Source organism: Lycorma delicatula, chromosome 6 (assembly GCF_047948215.1).
Source record: "Lycorma delicatula isolate Av1 chromosome 6, ASM4794821v1, whole genome shotgun sequence".
In the NCBI taxonomy this organism is placed as follows: Eukaryota; Metazoa; Arthropoda; class Insecta; order Hemiptera; family Fulgoridae; genus Lycorma; species Lycorma delicatula.
This window is the reverse complement of record NC_134460.1, coordinates 118,353,447-118,370,919: the sequence shown is the minus strand read 5'-3', so window position 1 is coordinate 118,370,919 and position 17,473 is coordinate 118,353,447. Positions and strand designations below refer to the sequence as shown.

Genomic DNA, 17,473 nt, shown 5'->3' with positions numbered 1-17,473 from the left:
AAGCCCCCTAAAACAAAAAGAAAAATGGACCCTACCGAAGTAATCAAGAATGAAAATTACCAAAAAACAACTGAAAAAATAACAATCATAGATAAACTCAAAGATCTAGTTAACAACCTTAAATAAATTGCAGAATAATTACCCCCAATAAAATCTGGTAAAAAATATCAATGGTGGAACAGTGAATGCAACGAAACAGTGGGAGAAAAGAAATCAAGCATGGCTGTTTCACCAATTATAAATAAAAAAAAATTGTTTTTCTCCAAAATGTAGTAAAACTAAGTGTATGTACCTAAATTAAATGAACAGAAGCTGCTTGGTATTTTGGATGCTATGGTCAAAAAACCATCAAAATCAATGCGCAAGTTACGACAGCAGCAAGATATCAGATTTGTTACTGAACATAAAGCTGTAAACTTTTACCCTATAAAGTAATGTGTGTTTAATAACTGAAACTTACATACTGTGCCAAAAGACTAAATTACTGACAACAGTTTAAACATTTAATTGACCAAAATTCTGTAGGTATTACACAAACAATCTTTACACAGAACGAAAATTGGAGTCTGGGTCAGTGTGATTAGAATGCACACGCGCACTGTGGGTCCCATATTTTTTTGAAAATACAGTTAAGAGTAATTGTTGTTGTGTTATTTTAATAAACTTCATTAGTCAGTTAACAGAAATGGAAAACAATCACGGTTGGTTCCACAACAAGATGGCGCCACAGCGTACATAGCAATGACTTTTTTTTATGAAATGTTTTTGGTGAACCAATCATTTCGAGGGGATTTGTGGTCTGCACGATCGCCCAATCTGACTCCCCCAGATTTCTTTCTACGGAGGGGCAGCGAAATAAGCAGTATATTGCAACAGACCACACACGACTGACACAAACTACAAAAACAACAATAATGGCACACGTATAAGACATTGCAGTCACTTCTTGGCATAGTGAAGTCACAGATGATAACGGTGAATTAGTTGAAGGCTTTGTTGTGCAGTATTGAGAAGAGATCTTTAATATTTTCGGTGATTTACCAACATATGCTGTAATGTAGATGAAAGGAGATTGTTTGTTGGAACAAATATTTATGTTACTGTTGGTAGGAATATTCCTGCTAGAGCTGATGCATGGTCTGTTGTTGATGATTGTTCTAAAGATCATTAATTAATTATCTTTGAGTTGGTTAGGGAGTTGCAAGATGCTTAGTGATGTAACTAGATAGATGTAATATCCCTGATGAACAGGGATATTACATCTATCTAGTTCAGTCTGCCTTCCTGCACAGGAAGGCAGAGCCTAAATTTGTTAATATTCTCTGAGTTAGACTCAAGTCTTAGTCCAAAGTCTGAATGATATTTAATTGGAAGACCTGACAGAAAGATTTCCTCTGGCTTTCATTGATGCCGCTGAGAATTCAATTCCCCCATATTTCAGGTCAAGAGAGAATTGCCCTTGATGGACTAGATAGTTGAATATTTTCAGGTGGTTGGACATTAAAAAGAGATTCTTTTCATTAGAGAAACATTCTTTTGTTAGGGAGCAAGGAAATAAGGATCCTTATTGGAGGTATTGTGTATTAAGTCCTAGGGCATTAGCGTAAGAAAAATATTCTTCTTTTGAAGGCTCTTTCGACCAAACAAGGTTTTGTTTTTAATAAAGCTGAGATTTTAAACATTCTACTGAATAATTTATTGCCAGATGATGCTGTGACTAATGAAACCTCACATCATTTGCGAGTCTGAGAAGAAGTTGCTCTGATGTTTATCTATAGAAATTACAGAGGCAGAGATACATCAGGTAATTTGCAGTTCTGATAGAAATAAAACCCCAGGTTTTGATAAAATCACGATGGAGCTTCTTGTACGTTCTGTTGGAATGTGTGGTACTTTGACTAGAATTTTTAATAGAATGTTCTTTGCTGGTTATTTCCCTGTTTACTGGAAAAAAGGTTTTCTGCTTAGTACAGATCTTTAATACAGCCTTTTCTTCCTTATAAAGAGTGTATTCTCAATACCTTACCAAGTGTGGGTATTTATAATTAACACATTTTTCTATTTTAGCACATATGCTATCATCATGTCCCATAGAGCCACAATGTGCATAAACTTGTTCCTTCATGCAACCATCTTTGTTGTGACCAAAACCCTGACGCTAAAAGTAGTATCTTGAGTTTAGTGTATATGGTCACACACAAACAGAATGGTAACAAACTTTTATTCGATCAGGAATGGTAGAAATAGTAAAACCAACGAGGATGTTGGCACATCAACACCATTCTCCTTTCTCATAATCCTGCAGAGACATGACTGACTGCAGCAACAACTCTTCTCTCTTCTTTCAGGCAACTCAACATCAGCAAGTTACAGCAAAAGATCACTTCCTTGCTGAAATTGAACATTTTATGTGGCTCCACTGTCACTCCATCCTTCCCTATGTAACCATTCAAAATTTTGTTGGTTACGAACAAAATATATTCTGTCATAAAGAAAAAAGTTTCAATATTTTAAAAAGTAGTTAATATTAATTTGGCTTAGCTGATATTAAAAACAGAAAATAGGCAATAGTATTATATTATTTTAATAGTTAAATAAACGTAATTAGTTTGATAAGAAATTGTATTACATAACTTTGTTTTTGATGTATGACATGGTCTGGATAGCCAGATGGTGATGTCATCGTGGGCTGGTGTGAGCATATACATTCTCAGAAAAAAGTGTGTACGTGCATAAATACGAACGAGCGTCTGGTGGAGGAAGCCAGACTGACATTCTTTGTTTCAGGGCTAGTGTGAATTTAGCAATCATGGAGTGGAGACGTGTGTGTTCTTTGTTTGATGAGACAGGACAGTGAGACTGGGTAAATAGGTGTATTCGATGCGAGGTCATCATTATTTTTATATGTGCAGAAAAGTATCCTTATGTGCAGAAAATTAATGATATGATTCAAAATATATGATTCCATATAATTCTGATATAAATAATATCTTTAACTAATGTTAAAAAAATTATTTTCTTGTATTGTTAATGTTAATTACTTTATTTTATTATTTTTTTTAAATATGACAGACGAGTAGTGTGGAATTGTGTTTTCTATGACTCCATATATATGATTCAACATAATTTTGATATGCTTAATATGTTCAATTTATGTTAAAAAATTATTTTTCGTATTGTTAATGTTAATTATTTTTTTAATTTTAATAATATACATGTGATCAGACTACATAGCCCTAGTACATTTTTTCGTTGTTCCCCCCTTAATTTGAATTGTTTTGTGATTGAGCTTTTATTTTATATTGATTCACTTGAGCTTTTCAAATTAAATTTTCTTTTATTTTTAATTTGGAAGTAAGCTCGCACCTACTCACTTAAGGAGTACGAGTTTTCTACATTGCTCTTCATTATAAACTTCCATCAGGAGGGTGCCACTCCTGATGAATTTCACAGAACCTCAACCTATGTTAACGCACTATTTATCAGAAAGGGAGAAACCTTAACAAAGGGTCTGCCTTCTTCATTGTACCTCAGCACCAAAAAAACCAAGAGCTAGGATTGCCTACAACTGAGTTCATCCTAGTGCCCAGACGACAATGTTGAGATTCACTACAAAATACATAAACCCATCAGCACAATAGTTTCCACCTTGGGTTACAGTTGTGTTTTGTAAGTTGCCACAATAACAAGTGTAAGAAGAAACAGTGAAGATGTTGGTCTTGCAGTGTAAGGATATATGTAGTAATTTGTGTAATGTTTGCAATGTAGAGTATGTATATGTTATAAAAGGTTCAGCAGTTCAGTGTGTAGTAGGAAGAAAAGCTGCATAGGCTAGGACCATGGGGATGCCAAGCCCCAAAGTCTTAAAAGAGTACGACTCCCCATCCGGGTAATTTACCTTTGAGATGCTTATTATTAACAGCAAGTTCTGTATTTATTATCATTTTTTCTTGTAATTCAGCATTTATCTCTTCTAAATGTTGAGCTTTTATTCAAATAATATTTTGGTTTTTTGTGTTAACAGCCAATTGTGAGCTTTTGTTGTTTACTGTAGTATTTTATTTTGCTTTCAATTCATCATATGCCTGTTTTAAGGTATGCATTCTTATACTTGATGTTATTCTCTTCAAGTCTTTTATTTCACACTTCTTTATCTCATAAAATATTTTTCAATTTATTATAATTCTGTCTTTCATAGTTAACTCCTATTCTGAAGGCAATGTTAGATCGAGGTTCTGATGTTTACAAATAATGACTACATTGGTTACAAAAATTTGATTTGTTTTTGTTATAATCATTTCAATGATATGCACTACTACATATTATACATATAATTACATCATCAAATTGGTTATTATGACATTTCAACATGTGGAATTTTTTCTTAACACTACTCACATCCACCTTATTGGCAGGAAGTGCCAATAACTTAATCTTTTATCTCTAGTGCTTGAAGAGTTATTTTGAGACTTGCAGCTGGCATAAACTGCATAGCACAGGAGCTAACAAATAATCCCCCACCACCCAGGTGTATCTATGGTGATTAGTTTTTACATAGTATTCATTCAAAGTAGGTGTTTGGCTTTGGTAATTTTTATGAGGACCGACTTACATGAACAAAGAGTCAAACATTTCAGTGAAACACACAAAATGATTCATAAGATTCAAAACAATTCCTTACTTGTTCACTTAAATAATGTGGGATTTGTCCATTGGTATTGATGACCTTCCTGGATCTCTGAAGCCAACACAAACAAGGCTATGAATAGTTCAGGCATTTTAAAAGTGGTGGAGAATCTATTGAAGACTATGTTAATCCAGGAAGAACATTGATATCAATGGATATATCCAACATTAACCAAGAGAACAATTTGTGAAGGTTAAATCGACATTAAACAGTTGAAAAATAGCAGAAAAGAATGGGAATTTGGAGGATCCATTTTAACCAAAAAATTAGGAACGCATTGTGTTGCTAACAAGTTTGTTTCAAAACTCTGGACGATATCAGAAACATAATAGTATACCAATCCATCAAGAACCTTTGGATTGAGTGAATTACAAAGAAACCTTATTGATGATAATAACAATGAGACACAGGTGTATGGCATGATATGTAAACAAAGTCTTAAATCATCACAGCAGGTCAGAAAATTGTAGAAACCAAAAAAAGCACACCGGTCATTCAACACAAAGGTGATTTTGACATCAAAGGAGTTGTTCATTATTAGTTTCCTCCTGCAGGGCAGACAGTCAACCACCAACCACTACTGCTACTTAAAAGTAATCAGATATGTGTGAGAAAATGGAAGAAAAAAAAATATTTATATAGGCTTAATCATTAAAAATTTCAAAGCATGGAAAAATGCTTTAATTCAATTTTGGAAGTAGGATAAATAAATTAAATTTTATTTATGCAGGTGAATCAAATATAAACCAGAAATTTGTTTTATAATTTATTGATGGAAAATAAAAAAACATACAATATTATTTTTCTACATAATTTCCTCTTTCGGAAACATTTTTCCCAGCTAATAGTTAGCTTTTTGATCCCACTATCATAAAATAAAGGTGGGTGTGATGTCAATCAATTGTGCACGAGCACTTCAACAGTAGCATCGTCTTCAAATTTCTGTCCTACAAGTGCTTCTTTTAGTGGCCCAAACAAATAAACAAATGATAATCACAGGGCAATAAGTCTGGACTGTATGAAGGGTTTTCCAGTGTAGTCCAGAATAAAGATGCAATTTTTTCTTGAGTTTGAGCTGCAATATGGGGCCGAGTGGTGGACATCTCGGATTGGAAATTGACGTCTTTTTTGATGATATGCGAGTTTTGTTTTGTCTACAAGTTGACAATAGTACACAGAATTCACTGTATGATGTTCACGGAGAACACATGCAAAACTCCTTTGAAATCAAAAAATACCTATGGCCAGAACTCGTTCCAGTTGACAGTCAAGTTTTGGCTTTAATGGGTGCAGTTTCTCCCTTTTTTTGCCACTCGATACTCGCCTGGGGTATAATGATGCAACCAAGTTTCATCGCAGGTCATGATTCAATGAAAAAAAAGATTCTCCTTTAACTTGGTAATGACTCAACAACCAGTGCCACACCTCTAGCCAATACAGCTTCTGACCTTTAGCGAGAAGACAAGGGACCCATCATGCTGCCTCTTTTAAATCCAAGATCACCAGTAATGATTGCCTGAGCACTGGCACAGCTTATTCTGATCTCAAAAGCAATTTCTGCAATTGTTAATAGACGGTCGTCTTTGATAGGCAACGAACCATGAGAATGTTTTCAGCAGTAGCACTTGTCCTTAGGTGACGTTTGTGACCTTCATTTTCAACTAGTTCTTGTCCTTCCAAAAACTGCTTATGCCAATCATACATTTGAGTCTTTCTAAGTGCGTTGACCTCGAACTGTGCCTGAAGTCTTCTCAAAATTTCAGACAGTTTCACACCCTCTGCTGTGAGAAATTTAATAATACATTGCACAATGCACGATGGTACCTCCTGCTCCAACACTGTAACATTGACTAGAAAAAAGTAGTGAGCTGGCTTTCTAAGAGTGAGATCCTCCTCCACGCATCCCTACATACAACAGTGAGAAGTCATACTCCTCTCCATTAGCCATGCACCAACAACAAAAATTCTGGTTTACATTTGATTCACCCTCGTAATTCTTAAATACCATTTAAAAATACATCACCTGTTGAAAACAATTTTTTAATTATTTAAGTACAACAAAAAATTGAGATCCATAATTAAACAGCCATATACAGTCAGCATAATATAATGATCTATATTTCAGTAACATTTAAAGATTAATTTTAAAAAATATACTATAATTAAGGGTAATAAAATGTGTTAGAAATATCTGAAACATCTTTTATTCATCAAAGGCAACCTTCCATTAAATCTAACTTACATTTTATAATACGGATCTCATTGGTGAACATAAGGAAGGTCATATCATATCCAACAGAGAATGCCTAGAGTTTAACTAAGACCATCGTTCAACGATAAAAAGCAGTTGCTGGAAGAGGATTTACATTAATTCGGTAGTTATAATAATTTAACCAGTGATTATAGCATTTTTTCTTTTGTTTTCAAGAAACAACCACCATTATGTAATGTAGGTATAATTGCAACATAAACAGTATAATCTTTTCAAAGGAAAATCAGAAGCATTACTTAACTGAACTATAATAAAAATGATAGCTGTAATAAAGCATGTAATAAGAATTAATTTGGCAAACATACAGAATACAACAAATGAAGAATTCTATATAATAGACCATAAGAACAACAGAATTCCTGAAAAATATTATTTAAGAAATGTAATTTATGTATAATTTGGAAAACCAACCAATGAATTTGGAACATTTTCTAAACTGCTTTGAAAGAGAACAAAGTTGATTCAGCGGAAGGAAAAATCTTCATTTTACTGACCTACAATTTCATGTGCTGACACTTCTTCAATAATGTGTACATACACACAATTTTAAACATTTTGACATTACTAATTTTTTGATAACAGAGAAATTAAAAAATCTCATGACTTGAAAAACCAACATTACCAAATAATAAAAGCAATTATTAATGACAGAAAATTTTACCTTAAATGGAAGTAATGACAAAGCGAACTCAATAACAAGACGAATTAATCGCTTTGAATAAAAAATAAATTCATCTCTAGGAGTATCTTTATTTCGAATGAATGTATGAAGTCCTTTAATCTGTGGAGTCTCTGGTAATAAGTAAAGTGAATTAGGTAATGGTTGGCCAGTAAATGAATGAGCCAGCTCCTCTCGAACCTTAAATCCTCTCTAAAAAAAAAGAAAAAATACAACAAATTAATAAGTAGCTCGTAATTCTTACATTACATATTAACAAAATATTTAAAAAAAGGAAATAACAAAATACATTAAAAAATACATATGTAAATATGAAAAAATACATTAAAATACATATGTACATATGAATGTACATTCTTCATCAACTTTTAATTTTGTATTTTTGGTCTACTCATTGACAAAGTAGAGTTTTTAGTTTGCACTGATAATCTTAACTGATAACATAAACAATGAATCATAAAAGAAAAAGAACAATTATAAATTTAAAAAAATTAATTTCAGTATTTAAGAAAACAGTTCAAAGCATCAGAGAATACAGAAATACGTGGGAGTTAAGATTAAAAAAAAATCTATACATATCTGGTGTGTTAACCAAGTGAAATATTAAAAAATTAAACAACAAAACAGGATACTACTAGTACAACACACACAGGAAAACCAAACACACCATAAATCAAACACCAAACATATCGAAAAGTGATGATAAAATTCAAATAAGTCAGTTAATAACCCGAATGGCAAATATCAATAAAAAAATAATGTAACTTTACAAATATTTTAATTTTTTTTTATAATTAATTTTTTTGTTGAAAAATTTAAATCTTCATTTCAAAAACAGAAAGATTTTAAGCCATAAACTGAATCTGAGGATTGAAGAAGTTTCTGAATTTTTTATCAATGACGTTATGTAGACACAAATATAAAACCCACATAAAATTTCATTTTACATAATAAAATTCCTGTAATTTCTTACTGCCCTGTTATTTAAATTAGGGATTATTTTAATACAAGGTGTAAATAAATTCTTCTCTCATTATTCAGATAAAGAAAATTATCAATCCACAGAAATACTTTTGGTCACGATAATATACTCTACTGTATAAAACTAAATGTTAACTGCAATTTACACAGAATTAATACTTTTTATATTACTATTAATATTTAAATTATTTATAATACTTAAAAATTCTGTAACTGAGGCAATGGAATGGTTTAAAATGCACATTACTTGCATAGATTAAGAAATTACAAATGTTTACATCATTTAGAAAGTAAATTACATTCATTTTTGCATAAATATGTTATGTAATACTTAGGTCACTATAATATGTTCATTTTTATCACAAACTGAATAAAACTTAAGAGCCCTGAAAACTGGGTTAATTTTTTTTTCTACTACTGTTTTCAATCCTTAATAACGTATCTGAGAATTAAAGCAACATCTAAGAAACAGAACTTATTGCTGTACTCTTTTCTATGTGATAAGAATAGTAATTATTTTTTTAACTATTTTATAAAATACTGAGCTATGTCCACTTAAAGTTATCTGTAAGCCTCATCAGGATTTAAACACACAGCCTTCCTATTGACAAGCAAGAATCAGTCTGCCACATGGAATTTGAAATAAAAAAGCACATTTTTATTTTTTTTTATTTTTCAAAAACTCACATTTTCAGGATCTTGTGTAGTCATCTTGTAACTTCAGTGTTTAAAAAATAAACCAGATTATAAGTACTATAATACTAGAAGTCTGTAAAGTATACTATCATGTAATCAATTATATACTCTCTTGAGCTAATACATAAACTAAAAACCTTTTTCAGTTTATAAAGTTATGATATTCAGTAGTTACACACTGTTAAATAAAAAATCAATTATAACAGTAATTACACATACCAAAGTCAACTGTGTGTGAACATGATGTACTATCAACTCAATGGCTACAGTATTATCACCACCCCTGGGCACAATAATATCAGCATGTACCATTGTAGGGGCAATATAATGGTAAAACGCCGGTTTAACAAATGTTGAATATTGTTTTAATACACCATCTAAATCTCTTCCACGTTGACAAATATCTCTTTTCAGTCTACGTGCCAACCTCACATCAGCATCCGTGTCAACAAATACTTTCATATCTAGCAACTATACAAACATATAAAGTAAAATTATAAATATCAGAACTGTAAAACTAAGTCAACATTTGAAATTATTAACTTTTATTTATGTCAATGAAATCATTTAAACATTTATACTTATAAACATTTAACATTAATACACTTATACATTACATTTCTTTACAGAAATTATTAAAAAATTACCCTATGGTATTTTCTGAAATGGAACACAGATCACTAGTACTATACATATTAGTGTTCCAAGAAGCCAACTCCTCAAGCTGAAAGATAAATTAAACACAATAAAAATCATAATAGAAGAATATACAAATGGAAAAAGCCAGGTGATATTGCAAGGTATCAGATAGAGCATATCATGGTTAAGCAAAGATTTAGAAATCAACTTGTCAACTGCAAAGCTTACCCTGGAGCAGACATTGATAGCGACCATAATTTAGTGATAATGAAATGTAGATTGGGATTTAAAATCCTTAAGAAAAGGTGTCAGATGAATCAGTGAAATTTAGAGAAGCTTGAGGAAGAGAAGGTAAAGAAGATTTTTGAGGAGGACATTGCAAGAGGTCTGAGTAAAAAAGTTAAACTAGGAAATGTAGAAGAATGGGAGAATGTTAAAAAGGAAATTCTTAAATCAGCAGAAGCACGCTTACGTGGAACAAAAAGAACTGGTAGAAAACCTTGGATTTTAGATGATATATTGCAGCTGATGGATGAACGTAGAAAATATAAGAATGCTAGTGATGAAGAAAGTAAAAGGAATTATAGACAATTAAGAAATATTATAAACAGGAAGTGCAAACTAGCAAAAGATGTGGATTAAAGAAAAGTGTTCAGAAGTGGAAAGAGAAATGGACATTGGTAAAATAGACGGAGCATACAGGAAAGTTAAGGAAAATTTTGGGGTACATAATTTAAAATCTAAAATGTGTTAAACAAAGATGGTACACCGATTTATAATATGAAAGGAAAGGTCAATAGGTGGGTGGAATATATTGAAGAGTTATAGGAGGAAATTAATTAGAAAATGGTATTATAGAGGAAGAAGAGGAACTCGAAGAGAATGAAAGGGGAGAAACAGTACTGAGATCTGAATTTAAGAGAGCATTAAAAGATTTGAATGGCAGAAAGGCTCTTGGAATAGACGGAAAACCTGTAGAATTACTGCGCAGTGCAGGTGAGGAAGCAATTGATAGATTATACAAACTAGTAAGTAATATTTATAAAAAAAGGGGAAGTTCCATCAGAAAAAGAGTGTTATTGACATGATACCAAAGAAAGCAGGAGCAGATAAATGTGACGAGTACAGAACAATTAGCTTTACTAGCCATGCATCAAAACTAGAATTCTGTACAGAAGAATTGAGAGGAGAGTGGAAGAAGTGTTAGGAGAAGACAAATTTGGTTTCAGAAAAAGTATAGGGACAAGGGAAGCAATTTTAGGCCTCAGATTAATAGTAGAAAAAGATTAAAGAAAAACAAACCAACATACTTGGCATTTATAGACCTAGAAAAGGCATTCGATAATGTAGACTGGATTAAAATGTTCAGCATTTTAAAAAAATTAGGGTTCAAACACAGAGATAGAAGAACAATTGCTAACATTTACAGGAACCAAAAGCAACAGTAGTAATTGAAGAACATAAGAAAGAAGGTCGTAATAAGAAAGGGAGTCCAACAAGGATGTTCTCTATCCCCGTTACTTTTTAATCTTTACATAGAACTAGCAGTTAATGATGTTAAAGAACACAATTTAGATCCAGAGTAACAGTACAAGATCAAAAGATAAAGATGCTACGCTAATGCTGATGATATAGTAATTCTAGCTGAGAATAAAAAGGATTTAGAAGGAACAATGAACACCATGGATGAAGTCCTACACAAGAACTACTGCATGAAAATAAAGAAGAACAAAACGAAAGTAATGAAATGTAGTAGAAATAATGAAGATGGACAGTGGTCCATCTTCACATGGTCATTTTCACATTCAGTGGAATGTGAAAATAGGAGGAGAAAAGATTGTGGAGGTAGAAGAATTTTGTTATTTGGAAAGTAGAATTATTAAAGATGGATGAAGCAGGAGCGATATAAAATTCTGAATAACACAAGCAAAATGAGCTTCCAGTCAGAAATATAATTTGTTTACATCAAAAATTAATTTAAATGTCAGGAAAAGATTTTTGAAAGTATATGTTTGGACATCGCTTCATATGGAAGTGAAACTATATTAGCTTTTGAAATGTGGTGCTATAGAATTGTAAAAATCAGATGGGTAAATAAAGTGACAAATGAAGAGGTGTTGCAGCAAATCGATGAAGAAGCATTTTGAAAAATATAGTTAAAAGAAGAGACAGACTTATAGGCCACATGTTAAGGCATCCTGGAATAGTCGCTTTAATATTAGAGGGTCAGGTAGAAGGAAAAAATTGTGCAGGCAGACAACGTTTGGAATATGTAAAACAAATTGTTAGGGATGTAGGATGTAGGGGGTATATCAAAATGAAATGACTAGCACTAGATAGAGAATCTTGGAGAGCTGCATCAAACCAGTCAAATGACGGAAGACAAAAAAATCCGAGATTTTCAGAATTTTTTGTGATTCGGTTTTCAAAAATTTGTTTTTTTTTTAATTTTAAACAGTTGGTGTTGAATTTAATTACATAAATTTTCTCAGAATTAAACTTTACAAATTTTTCTTTAATTTTATTTGGTTATTTGGATAATTTAACTGTGAATTAATGTAAAACCTAAAAAGCATACTTTACAATTCTAATTTTTTGGGTTTTATAACAGTTTTCTCAAAAACTACTGGAGATGTAGTTCTGAGACCCCAATTTTTTTTCAAATATTTTCTACGACAATATAAAACCAAACAATCTACTTAATAATTTATGTTCCACAAGTTTTAATCTGACCTTTAGAGAAATCTTGACAAACTTTTTCACTGGTCATTACTTGAAAATCTAAGAACAAGTGTTCTTAGATTTTCGTTTATAGATTTTTTTCATTATTCTGATGGGAATAAAGCTAAAAAATATGGCAAAAACTTCTGTAAAACACCTTTAAGTGTTAGCATCTATGCATGTGCATACGATCTGCATAATTGATGTTAAACTCAAGATTCAGTAAAGTAATTCTAACAAGCTTTTCTTAAAAAAAAAAACCAACTTAAAATAAAAATGACAATAACATCAAAATCGTTTGTTTGTGTAAATGTAATTTCAAGTAATTAAGATAAGAGTGTAAAGGACTATCTCACAAAATATACTGAAGCTTAAGTAAAGGGCCAATCCAATCAAATTACTGCCAATTCTATGGCTTTCTTCTTTTCAATATATTTTTGAATAGCAAACAGTAAGTACATCACATAAAAGATTAAACTATTAACACTGCTATTAACATATTAAAATCTCCAACTGTGTTTCTCATATCATAAAAGTTTCAACTATGTTTAACTATTGGAGATATAGCCGACTCTGATACAATACAATGCCACAAAAATGACTTAATAATAGATTCATAGATCTCAAATTACTTTATAAGATGAATTTTTAATGACCTGACAATACCTAAAGTAATACACATAGCGAAGTAGTCAAGAATATCAATTTTAAGACTCTATCATTATAAAAACTTTCACCAACCTGATTTTCTACATAACCTACAAATGTAATAATATTAAACTGTTGTCATACTCACCTTTAAGACCTGTGATTTATAAAATGCTAGGATCCCTTCAAATATAATAACATTAGCTCCATACATTGTTTTCTAAAAAATGGAAATAAACAAAAATGGTTAATTATGATTTGTAAATATTGATTATTATTTATTATAATAATAATAATGATTAGCAATGTATTCAAAGCATTTACAAACCTACAAAAATTTAAACTTCATAAAATAAATTAAGTGTAGAGTTTAAATTTTTTTAAGTTACAAGTTTTCATCAGATATATCTCTAGCAAAATTGAAAACTGAACTTATTTTTAATTAAAGTCATTTTGAGATAATGTAAATAAATATAAAGTTTTTAAAGGCAACAATAACCACAAATTTGCCCTAAACTGACCCAAATGGTGATGATAACCCTTACCATCAAAGATTAAATAGGGAAAGAAAGACAAAGATCACAAATTCATTAAAAAAAAATAAAAGTTATTGCTTAATTCTCAACATTAAAGTTATATTCAAAAACAAATCTTTGGAAAAAAGAACAATGAGGTGGAGTTTCAATGGAAATGCCAAAAAATAGCTACTAAATTGGAGCATAAAAGCACTTATGTTTAAATAATGTACACATAAAAATGTAATCATAATAAGAAATAAGTTGGGATTGTAGAGGGTTTCCATTACACAGAAAAAAAATGCATAAAGCAGATAAAATAACGTAAATAGATCAGAATTTACCAGCAACAAGGACACAAAGAAAAACTCATTTTATATGCCTATGTTACTTACATAAATAGATTAAATAAATAATTACAAAAAATTTTTTTTTGACTCCAATTTTTTTGGACTACAATTTACTTGGAAACTAATGATAATAGTAATAAAATTGTTAGAGCCCTTCCCTTTTTCTCATTTTTAGGTCAAAAATATATAAATAACTGATTTTGACCTATAATTTGAACCCAAGAATTTCAGTATAATATAATTTTACCATAGGAGCAAACATCAGGGCAAAACGTTTTACTAGCAACTTCAAGGCGTTTCCGAACCTATGTTTATATGAGCTTTTTTTTATTTTCACTAGTAAAATATACCCAGAAATTATTTATATTTCTTCAGAAGAGATTCTGTATAATGCAAAACGAATCTTCCATCAGCATTTCCCACAAAAATTAAATTAGTAAATTACTTTAAAAAGAGAAATAATACTTACAGTTCTACTTTCTCTTGAATGTGTGTAAAAATTATATACTGGCACTTCAACTTTTTTGCCTTCTTTTAGTCTTTGTAAAGTTTCAATGATCAGTTCGAAATCAAATGCATCTGGATGATCAAAATTGTACTCATTTAAACTTGCCAACTCACTCTGCTTTGGGCTTAATACCTGTCAAGTTTTAGATAATACAATTAACACATACTTACCATATGAACTCAATACATTTAAAAAGCTATCTGCAAGATAAGAAAAACCCGACACACACAAACAATTTTAGATTTAATAAAATCGTAACACTTCAGAGCAGCTAATAAACAAATACTTTATTTATATTTGTCACACAGATGCAACAAATGTACAATGAGTATGTGTAAATGCATACAACCAAATAAAGACATTTTTACAAAGTACTAAATAGTGGTGTTTTAGAAATAAATAACCGTTATCTTACATAAGTCAACATCAAAATGTTAATAAACAAATTGGTTCACATGACTTCATAACATTTTATAATTATACACTTAGAATGTTTAACTTACTCATTCAACAGCATCAAAAACTTTGTTGGTCAGTTTAGTGTTCAATGAGCACTTATAATACTTAAAAGATATAATTACATCTGACTGGACTCAAAATACCATTAATGTCAATACATTAATTGATCCATAAATATAATGAATAGTATTATCACAATATCAGCTGGTCTCAGGTCACAATACACTAAATGCTGGATTAAAGAAACACTTTCACCTAGTCAAATGAAAGGCAGTAAAACTGTTTACAATTCACCTACTGTACTAAAACTCAGTAATAACACAATTGCTGACAAAACTGTCTAAAGAATGAACCTAAGGAATAAATAAGATTCTATATTGTAATGGTGGAATGTAAATATGTTTCCAGGTTTCTGGGATATACTATTAGGATACTTCAGAATAATCTACAAGATTGAAACCACCTATTTATTTAATGAACAGAGAATCTAGACTAAACTCTTAAGCCAATATTTTGTAAGTTCAGTCACTCTCTTAGCAATCTCCATGCCAGTTGCAGTTTTTGATAACAATATGTAAAGATACATATTCCTCAAAATCAAAAGAGAGAAATATTAAATACTAGGATCATAAAGTTTAATACTAGGGTTTTATATAGTTCTAAGCCTAACAAAGAAAACACAAGATTTTTTTAGAGATTTTTCAACAAATGTTATTTTGCAGTTAAATGCATTATTTACAACAATTTTTTAATACCCTCAGTATAATGCAATTTGTCTAACTGCAATATATGTGATTGTCCCGGACTCTGACCTCATCATTTGAATTCCAGCTGAATTGGGAGTCATTTCTTTAATTTTGAAAAGAGAAAGTAATCACTAGAAGCCAAATCTAGCAAATGTGATGTATGTGAAACACTTTGAAGCAAAGGTCATGAAGTTTAGCAACAACCACCCAAGATAGTACATGAATGTGGTGAAAGAGCACTTCCTTTTCAGTCAGATGTGAAAATTAATTCTGAACAGCACTCTTCAATCAGTCTAATAGTAAGTACAATTCTCACCAGTGATAATCCTACCTTTTTTCCAGTACTCTATAAGCACCACACCACAAGAATCCCAGAAAACTATAATCATAATTTTTCCCTGCAGATGGAAACATTTTCTCTTTCTTTGAAACACTTTCACCTGTTCCCATCCATTGTTTGGTCTGTGGCATGTAATGGCATGCAAGTGCATTTTTAGTTGACTGTTAAAAAACACACAGCACCCATTGAGCGAAAATCTTTTACATATCCAAAACATCATGTACAACAGAGTGGACACAGTCTATTGAGATGTTGATGTTGGCTCACCTTCAGTTTGTGATCATTTAATGCAGGATTGTAAATTTTTGTAATGAATCCATCAGTCATAATAGTTTTTGGGCATCCCAAGCATTCATCATCTTGAATGGATGTACGACTGGGTTTAAATTCAGCAACCCACTTTTTTACCTTCAAAAACAAAGGGGAGGAAGAATCTTTTTAAGCAGAATCTAACTCTTTTTGTATGTCAATCAGGTTTAGACCTTTTAAAACAAAGTAGTTACAGAACCACAAACTTCAATTATATCCATTTTACAGAAAATGTCAAAAATTGTTTGCTTTACACGACCACCACAAACCTAACAACTAAAACGCACCTGAAATTTTGCACACTACATCAAAAGGATCACATTTGTCAAAATCATATTCATTTGATCATACTTACCAACTCTGTGTCAAACCAATAACTTTCCAAACAACTCTTGTGTTTTTTTGAAAAGTACTATATTTTATGAAAATATGATTAATAACTAAGATAAGCTAAGAAAAGAAACACAAAGATCATTAGTGATTTACAACATACATCAATAATAAAAATGCATTAATCTCATGCCATTATATCCACAGTATTCTCATAACAAAAAGATATTTTATATGATTACCTGATTTTTCTAACAGTTTACTTTATTTTAGTAAATCTCTGCTGAATTACATATCATTTTTCATTTCTCAAAAATATTTTATCAAATATTATAGTCACTTATAATAAGATCAGCTAATTCTTTTTCACTGATTTGTTCACTTTGTTTTAAGTTTGAATTATACAAAAAATGTTATTATTACTCAATACTTAACATATAAAAAGGTAAAATAAATATTAAAACCTGATTAAGGGACCACAATATTCTTCCTCGTGGTATACAAGACACTCAGAGCTGAGGTGTAAGGGCATTCCTCAGAGCAAGCATGTGTTCTGTTGCTGCCAAATATTGCCACACATAAGAACCAGGAGA

The 17,473-nt window shown here is 31.0% G+C and overlaps 1 protein-coding gene across 1 annotated transcript in view; it reads right to left on the bottom strand.

The window, feature by feature from the left end:
• l(2)k01209 (uridine-cytidine kinase-like lethal (2) k01209) overlaps positions 1 to 17,473 on the bottom strand; it is a 61,684-nt gene that overhangs the window by 27,954 nt on the left and 16,257 nt on the right. Inside the window, exons 5-8 of the mRNA XM_075368423.1 lie at positions 14,658 to 14,828; positions 13,472 to 13,543; positions 9,535 to 9,786; positions 7,621 to 7,830 (exon numbers count right to left, since the gene is read on the bottom strand). Coding sequence (XP_075224538.1) covers positions 7,621 to 7,830; positions 9,535 to 9,786; positions 13,472 to 13,543; positions 14,658 to 14,828 — 705 coding nt within the window. The remainder of the gene's footprint in view (positions 1 to 7,620; positions 7,831 to 9,534; positions 9,787 to 13,471; positions 13,544 to 14,657; positions 14,829 to 17,473) is intronic.